Source organism: Aplysia californica, unplaced genomic scaffold (genome assembly GCF_000002075.1).
Source record: "Aplysia californica isolate F4 #8 unplaced genomic scaffold, AplCal3.0 scaffold00075, whole genome shotgun sequence".
In the NCBI taxonomy this organism is placed as follows: domain Eukaryota; kingdom Metazoa; phylum Mollusca; class Gastropoda; order Aplysiida; family Aplysiidae; genus Aplysia; species Aplysia californica.
In genome coordinates, this window is record NW_004797345.1 from 449,009 (window position 1) to 457,687 (window position 8,679).

The window sequence follows — 8,679 nt, forward strand, 5'->3', positions numbered from 1 at the left end:
GGGGGGGGGTAAAGTGTTTTACAGCGCTCGCAACTGCTTAAAAGGTCATATGAGGGCACGGGAGACATCAAACATTTTCAGTTTGGTAGGAATTTTGAATTTTGCTTGAGTGACAGACGAAGCCTACTCTTATCGATTTTAGAACCACTGACAGATCTTTGCAACTTGCACTCGGGACCTCCGAAATTTTTTGCCCTTATCCGAGTAGGCTAGGTGTTTGTGTTAAATCTTACCTACCATAAGATCAGGGTTGTGGCCAAAAGACAGCAGTAAGAAGAAGCAAAGGAGTAGTTTGTTGTTAAAGTTAAAGAACAGGTCATCTAAAAGATGTTAAGCCTTTTTTCGAAAATTACACCCCCTATTGACATCTAACTTAATCTAATGATATCAGAAGAAGAATAAAGTAAAATGTAAAAGTGCTTTACCACGATTAAAGAACACGGGCTCTGGGCACTACTCAAAAACAAATAACATAAGCAGCAGAATGCTGTGTTTTGACAAAAAATCTAGATATACTTTTTTAGTCTAAGAGCTTAAATGACTTCTTTTGAATGAATTAAAAGTAAAAGATTTGATCTCTCTTAATTTACCAGACAGTGAGTTCCAGTCTTTCTTCCCATCAGCTTGGTAGGGCCAACTTGTGTCTGTAGTCTTGTTCTTTTTTAGATGAGAAACATTGGCTGTTATTGTGGGTGTGCCCTTATTAGCTACGTCGCAGTGCTGGCCACACGTAGGAATATAACTAAATCACTAACAGGGTGTTCTCATTTCTTGTTGTTTGAGGAGTTCTCTTATCTGCCAGGCCACTTGTCTCAGTCCTTTTGTTGTAGATGGAAATAAATATAACAGATTCCAATGGTTAGGTTATCTCATTCCATGACCAGTACAATATTTCTATACCATATAATGATCATGACCATCACTGTGTTGTCCGTGCATTATATGTTCCAAGTCTTTAGCTGTCTCCTTCATTAAACGTTTTTACTTTGTTCCTTAGCTTTCAGGAGGTTCTATAGTATAGTATTTTTTAATGGTTTTGTTTGTTTGTGTATGTGGTATCAAATAGCTTAGAACCAAAATTTCTATTGCCTGTGGTTCTCTCAAATGTCTCAAGAAGACATACATATATATAGCTAGCAGAAGAAGTGTCTGCGTCCATGTTTAGAGAAATACAATATATGAAGACCAAATGCTTTAAAGCAAGTTGAAAGTTTCTTCCCAAATATGTAGTGAAATGTTTTAGAAACATCACACCAGATTCCTGTTGGTGACATTATAATATTTAAAAAACCACACTCTCAAGGCATTCGTAATCATTGCAGAGTGGGTTACATTGGAGGAATCTCAGTAATGAGCTCAGACAGTGATGAAAAGATTGATTATAAAGTATAGAGTATAAAGTGCGTGGGGGTTCCTAACCCTTTGAGCCCCTCCTCCTAAGCCCATCATTCAGAGCTCTTTTGGGTTAACTGCTAAACAAACACCACACTTTGCTCGGGTGTGCGTTCAGTGCTCAGTAGGGTCACCAGTCTGAAGTGTGGGCCCAGGTCCATCGAGTCGAGAGCGTTTTTGTTTATGGGTACTATAAATTATATTCCTGTGAGTGTGGAAGCTGTGGTAGAAGCGTGAAGGTTCTTTTTTTGAGTTCCCTCCCTCCCTGCTGTTTCAGTGTTCACCGTCTCCAAAGGCTCAGGAATACCTTTACCAGGTCTTTCTCTTTCATATTTCCGTTGTTTTCTTCTACTCTCCTTTTTATGGATTTGTTTCGCATCTTTGAATTCTCATTACAGTCGAACCTGCTCTAATGGCCACCTGTCCAAGACAATCACCTGCTGTACAATGACCACTTCCCACTCCTCCTCCCCACCCCCACATTATAGAAATTAAGGATACTGTCCAATACATAGCCTCTTTTCTCCTGGATGCTGGGTGGCTGTCTTGGACAATTTTAACCCAAAATATTTGTTAATAAGCTTGCATTGCTGCTCCTAGTCTGCTTCATGTTGTACTCACACTAGTAATGTAGCAGCACCGCTTTTTCTATATGTCGCGTGTTTGTGTGTGAGAGATTTTGTTGGACTTAATATAATAATAAAAACAGTAATAATACCTGCGTTTTTATAGGGCAAATCCACACTCTACAGCATGCTCAATGCGTTTTACTACTATTACTATTATTAGCCCGGCAGTCCCTACTAGAACACTCAAAAACATTTTCGGCTGTGCGGGAAGCAAACAGTGCAAGCTGCTGATTACATGCACTAAAACACAAACAAACTGACGATATGGGTACAGCTAGGTCAAGTGTGGGCTTATTTCTTTTGTCCTGGCTTTAGTTATGCCATCAGTGCAGAAAGTTTGGGATGCACACCCTACCACAAGATTTAGGAATGTATTCGTAAACTCTTGCATTTGTATTAACAGGTTGTTGTTAGCTCTGAAATTGTGAAGACAGTGAATCTGTCGGCCAAGATAGATGAAGTACCATTTAATTGTTATTTTCTGTTTAGAGTATTGTTATTGTTGACGAGTTTGAGTATTTCTGCTTTTTGTTAGCAAGGATTTTACCCTTTTCACGAAATGCTAGCAATTGGATGCTTTCTTGTTTGTTTGTCAATAGCTTTCACTTTGCTCACTCCACATCAATCAGTCTATGTGCACATGTTCATCGTGCTTTATAAACGAATTGTTCGTTTTTTCGGATGTGTTTAGTCCAGTTGCTATCCGAATGAATTAAAGAAAAAAGTAAGGCGTTATCACTATATCCAGTGCCTACTACGAAAATATGTCTGTGATATAATTATTTTTTTTACAATACATTAGTTTTTGCTCTCGGCATGTCTCATTTCTGCACGTTCTGTGCCAGTGAGGTTTTCGTTATTTGTGTGGTCGAAAACTGCCCTCGTGAGACCGTAGCTAATTCACCAAGGCCGGCTGACAGACTAACCGGCCCCATATTCTCCTTGTCTCTACGGCAAGCTGTATAACCGGTTTGGCTGTAGGCCTATGCCCCTAAATATTCGGGCTGGTCATGTACAGGATTTTGGGAATAAAGCCCATGTTTTGATCAAACTATTTAATTTCTTCTTTTTTTTTTTTTGTCGGGGGGAGGGGGGGAGGGATTCAAATTCCCCTTGGTAATTTCCTTTCTTTTATATATTATGGTATACTTTGCAAAATTAATAGGTGAGAATCAGTAGACAAAACTAAACATATATAAAAACGAAACAGGTGCCTGCCAATGAAAAAAAACTATGTTCCGACGGGTAGAAAACTTACGGAGTGAATGAGTGGATATATAGTGTAGGCCAGTGTAGTGGGGATAAGCTCTTTATGCTGTGTAAAGTTTAGTTAATGAGCAGTGGACTCCTGTAGGGCTTTGTTCTTCTTTCTTTCTTCTCCTGTGTGTTTTGTCTTGTGTCCCAAACAACAGTCGTCAGTTTGAAGTGGCTGACTAGCACACCCTTGTGTTGGCAGCTCTCATCCTTTTGTCTACGTACGGGTTTTTAAAATGTATAGTTTACATTGTGTTCATATATATATATATCTGTGGAACTCTGTAAAATATACACATTTCTGACAAAGGTACAAAATCCTGTGAAAAATTAGGGTGCATCTGGCACGCTGTACCAATAGGAAGGACTTAACTGTACTTCCAAAAGACAAAAAATAAGGCCTTTTCTGTGCTTTCTTTTTGTCGCTTTTTGTGGTGACTTTGTTGATTTGGGTGAAAATTGGGTCACTTTGATGGCCTGGTGGTGCACCGTACCCGTTGTTCTCAGTGGGTCTCTGGCTTGTTTTTCTTGTTTTTTGGGGTTTTTTCGGAATCAGTTTAGTAAGTAAATGTTTTTACTTTATGCTTTGAGTTGGACCAACCCTGGATTTGTTTGACACCCCCCCCCCCCCAAAGCTGTTATGTTCCCTTAACTATAAGTGCTGGTGGTTCAGTGGTGCCACATAATATAGGTTCTATTTTCTTTACCTTCCCTCAGTTGTTTCTGTCTCTTTGTCTCGCTTTTTCCCCCAACTTTTAAACTTAAGTGACTGTTTTATTTCATGTCAGCATGTTTGTTTGTCACGTCAGATGAACTGGTTATTTTTTATTTTTGGGCTGATTTGAGCTTTGGGTTAGGGGGAGGCTGGGGGGGGGGGGGTGTCCCCCCTCGCAGGCTCTACGTCTTTTTCCTTTCCCTCTTCCATTTCTGTGTGTCTTTCTTACTTGTTCCCAGCACTGAATGACGCTTATTGTGTCTGTGTGTTTCTCTTTGCTCAAACGGACAATTTTTAACTAACTAGCAGTAAACGGTACCACAACTCAACCCTCCCCCTCCCTCCTCCTCACTTTCTGGTCAGTGCACAGGCAGCACTGCGTTCCTCTGTCCTACCTTGAAATGACAGTTATTGTGTTGTTGATGGACTTTTCTTTACAGAGGTACTGATTTTTTTAGAACATTTATTTTGATTTTGATCTTGATCTCTGTTTGCATGCCATATTGCGTCCCTCTGCATGCAAATTTTCACGGGATCCGAGACACTCAGAATTTTTTCATAGCCGGTTGGCACCCTCTGCTCTTTACTTTTCTTTTACAAGCAAACAAACGGGCCAGCGGTAAACCCCCCAACTCAAGCCCATAATATTCGTTTGTCATCGCGTCCACAGGCAGCTCTGACAGCGAGGGCGACGCGGAGACGGGCCAGAAGGTGTGGGACAACGAGGAGGAGGCCGTGGCCTACTCGTACAGCTTCTACCACTTCATGCTGTTCCTGGCTGCGCTCTACGTCATGATGACCCTCACCAACTGGTTCAAGTGAGTCATGGCACTGGTTTATCTAGCTTACCTCCCCTTTCGCAGTGTCATGTGGCATACTGCCGTAAGCCAACAAAATGCCTTTTTTTTCTTTTCATTTTGACACCAAAATTTTGTATTTGCTTAAAAAAAGCCTGATCAGTTACCCTACTTTTGTGAAAAAATCAAAGTGATACTGTGACTAGTTCTTGAATAAACTAGAATTCAATTTTCGGAATCGCTCTGTTTTTAAATGGTTACGCTGACAAAAACTTCTATTTCTCGAAACTGCTGTGATGAAAAAAAGGCATTTTGTCAGCTTACGGCAGTATAGTCATGATTTTCTCAATTTCTAAAAGAAATTTTGCATATATCTGAGTTGTTCTCAAAACGTGAAAAAGGGTGCTACTGCGTGAAGACACATGACACTAGGTGCTCAAATTGCAAATTTAAAACATTTACAAGAAAAAGAATGTGCAAAACATAAAAACCCATCCCCCTTTGGGTACATTATCTATCCCTCAGTTGTTTCTTTCTCTCAGTCTTGCTTTCTCAACACTTAATAAGCTTTTTTGTTGGTTTATTAAGTTGGTTGGGGGAGCTTTTTTCTTCCTATGTGGTTGGTTGATGGGTGCTATGGTGTGGTTTGCTTCTTCTTTCCTATCAAACATCTATCGTCCGTATCTTTGCTCCTTCTTTTTTGTATTTGTTACTCTCTTGTGACACCTCTAATCTTTGGCACCTATATGACCTTATTGTGTTGCAAGTGCCGTAAAACACTTACTAAAAAAAACTTCCTAAAATCTGGAATTGCCTCTGAAAAGTAATGTGAGTGGGTGGTTGATGGGTGCTCTGGTGTGGTTTGCTGCTCTGTTCAACATGAATCTTCTCTTCTTCTTTTTTGTATTTGTTACTCTATTGTGACACATTTAATGTTCGGCACATATTATGATCTAACTGTGTTGCAAGTACCACAAAACTATTAGTTACTAAATTTCCCCCCCCCCCCTCCCTAAATGTAATGTGTATTATTATATAATCGAAGAGAGTTTTGAAAAGTTATATTGATATTTATTATTATTGTTATTATGTAGTATTATTAATTTTATTATGATATTGGAGGGGGCAGCTGGTACGTCCTTTTAAAAAAAATTTCCTTAAGTTGTTTCCATCTGTCTGTCTTACTTTTTCCCAGTGCTCAATGACAGTTTTTTTGTGTCGATGTGCTTGTTTTCTATGAAACAAACAAGCTGTTCTAATTTGATCCTTTTGAAAAGTTGACGACTTTGTTCTGATTAGCCTTGAACCTCAACTTAACTCACATTTTCTCTTCTCCCTCCTCGCAACCTCTACCCCCCCTCACCCACCCATCCGCCCAACATACTTTCCTACACTCCTCTCGACACTCTACCCTCTACCTTTTCACCTCCCCCTCACCCCACCCCACCCTCGTTCCCCCCACCCTTGTCCCTACACCCACCAACTTTCTACCTTCACCACCCCCCCCCCCACCCCCTCTACCCTCGCCCCTACTCCCACCAACCCTCTACCTTCCACCACTCTCTTCTCTTCCCCCTCTTCCGCTACCCACGTTTCCCCCCTCCCCCTCCCCACACCTCCCTCCACCTAACCCTCTCCCACCCACACCCCCACCCCCACCCCATTCAGGCCAAGCTCTGACATGACGACTCTCAACGCCAACATGGCGTCGGTCTGGGTGAAGATTGTCTCCAGCTGGCTCAGCATCCTCCTGTACGTCTGGACGCTGGTGGCGCCCGCCATCCTCTCCGGCCGAGACTTCGGCTAAGGCCCCCGCGGGCCGTCTGTGCGCCAGCACAGCCCCGCGCTGCGCACGCACCATTCCGTGCTGTCGATTTGTTAGAATGATGGCTGTGCTGTGTGCTGGGGGTGGGAACAGAACAGTGGTGTTCTTTTCTAACCGTGTAATTGGTTTCTTGGAAAAAAATTTCACCTTGCCAAAAAAACAGAAACCCCCCCAAAAAACAACTATCGTCTCATTTAAACGATGAGAGAAGCAATAGGAGAAGGTTCGCTTGCAGGTCTATTTATAGTACAGGCCGACTCTTGATTTTCATCTTGGACTGGCAGGTGAACCGCAGGAAGAGCTTAAGAACAAAACAAAAAAAAGTTGACCTGTTTCTTCCTGTTGCACGGTTAGAGCGTGATACCATCAAGGAGTTTCTTTGAGGAAAGCAGAACTTTACAGGAGCATTGGGACGCTGCTGTGATATCAGAGTGAATGCATACCCAGATACTCACATCACAATTTAAAAAATGTTTGTTTGTTTGTTGTTGTTTTTGTTTTTTTCTCCAAATATTCAGGTTCAGATTTGTCGTTTTTGTTTGAATTGCGCTTTGAGTAAGAACAAGTAAGGCGTCACTGTAAAATCCTTATCGTTAGAAAAATTTATATTTTGTATTTTCTTTAATTTCTTTTTACAGTTTAAGAAATATTTCTGCAGTGATAAGTCGTGCATCATTTTGCTGTCCATCTGTTTGGTTAAGTGTTCACACTGCTATGATTGATCGCAGACTCACTGCCTGTCCGCCATGTCTCTTATTGCTGTCCCCTGTGGACCCGCAATTTCTATGTGTGTTTTAAAAAGTGACTGTGGCCTAACTGATATATAGAGACTCAAATACAGCTGCTGTAACAACACCATAATAAAGAATTCTTTACTCAGAAACGGTAGGGGCAACAGCAAAGGTAGGCAGCTGAAATAGAACTGTGACCGCAGCAATTGCAGTATAGGCTGGAGTGGGCTAAGTCGATTCATGGCTCTAGTTGTCAGCTGTACACAGAATGTGTTTGTGAAATGCTGAACGCCTTGGCCCCTTTCGAAACAACAGGTAGGCCTACAGTTGATGTTATTTTTTTTCTGGTGTCGCAACCAAAAGGTGGCTCTTTTTTCGATCAGTTATTTTCCCCTTTTTTTTTTTCCTGCTCATGACCAAATAGCATCTAGCAAGCTTTGCACAAAACTGGAGACTCGGAGGTAGTGTGAGAAATCACTATTATTTTTGTTTTTGTGAACATTATTATCTTTATTTTCATTTTTATTAAATTTTTTTGTTGTTCCTATTTTTTCCTCAACAAGTATTTAAATAAAGACAAGATGGTTGTTGTGAAATCGTACCTAAGTAGAACAAGAGTTTGATCATTTTGTTTTGTTTTTTCTCGGGAGGGGGGTGTAAATAATATCTTTTAGAGTTGATCACTAAAAGAAAGTGAAAAGAATATTCTATGTGTTTACTATCTCCGTTTGATTTGGCAAAGGGTTCTCTTGTCTGAATCTTTTTAAATGTCATTTCCTTTGACAACCACTTAAGTTTTAAATATGAAAAAAGGTTTGTGTCCTTTTTTTTATACACACCTTTACTGGCATCTGATAAAGAATTTCTACAATTTTGTAAATGCAAAAATGTAAATGGATGTTGTAGATGTATATATATAATGTGTGTCTTGGTTGTTTGATTTTTATTTTTTTTTTGCTCTTCACAAATAAAACTTTGGAATGATATCAAAATTTTGTCTGCAGTAATGGTTATGAACTGGTTTTTTTGTAAGTGTGCTGGTCCAACTCCATGTGTTTTGTATTGTTTTTTGGTGTTCTTTTAAACAGTAATGATTAATTGAACTGAATTTGTTTTGGAAAGGGAGTGAGGTTTTTGCTGTTGGTTTTCAACTGCTTGGAAATTGGGAACATTCATTATTTGTTTTTGTTGTTGTTTTCAAAAATTATTTACAACACTAGCGCAGTAAGCTGTCTGTAGGAATATATATATGCTACAAATACAATGGAGTCTGCTGAAATGGAAATCTTCAAGTCTGCCAGAGTTTTTGGTTTGGGGAGGTTGCTCAAATAGTAAT

General features: G+C 40.2%; 1 protein-coding gene across 7 annotated transcripts in view; it reads left to right on the top strand.

Annotated features, from left to right (window-relative positions):
• The window catches only part of LOC101861194 (serine incorporator 1), a 36,650-nt gene extending 28,321 nt beyond the window's left edge, over nt 1-8,329 (top strand). For 4 of the 7 annotated variants that reach the window (XM_005094068.3, XM_005094070.3, XM_005094069.3 and 1 more), the window contains 2 exons: nt 4,661-4,808; nt 6,456-8,329. In XM_005094068.3, the coding sequence (XP_005094125.1) occupies nt 4,661-4,808; nt 6,456-6,594 (287 nt within the window). In that variant the 3' untranslated portion in view covers nt 6,595-8,329. Of the gene's footprint in view, nt 1-1,669; nt 1,709-4,660; nt 4,809-6,455 lie in introns of all 7 variants that reach the window. The other 3 variants (XM_005094065.3, XM_005094067.3, XM_005094066.3) reach the window with 1 other exon arrangement.
• The last annotated feature ends 350 nt before the right edge of the window (nt 8,330-8,679 follow it).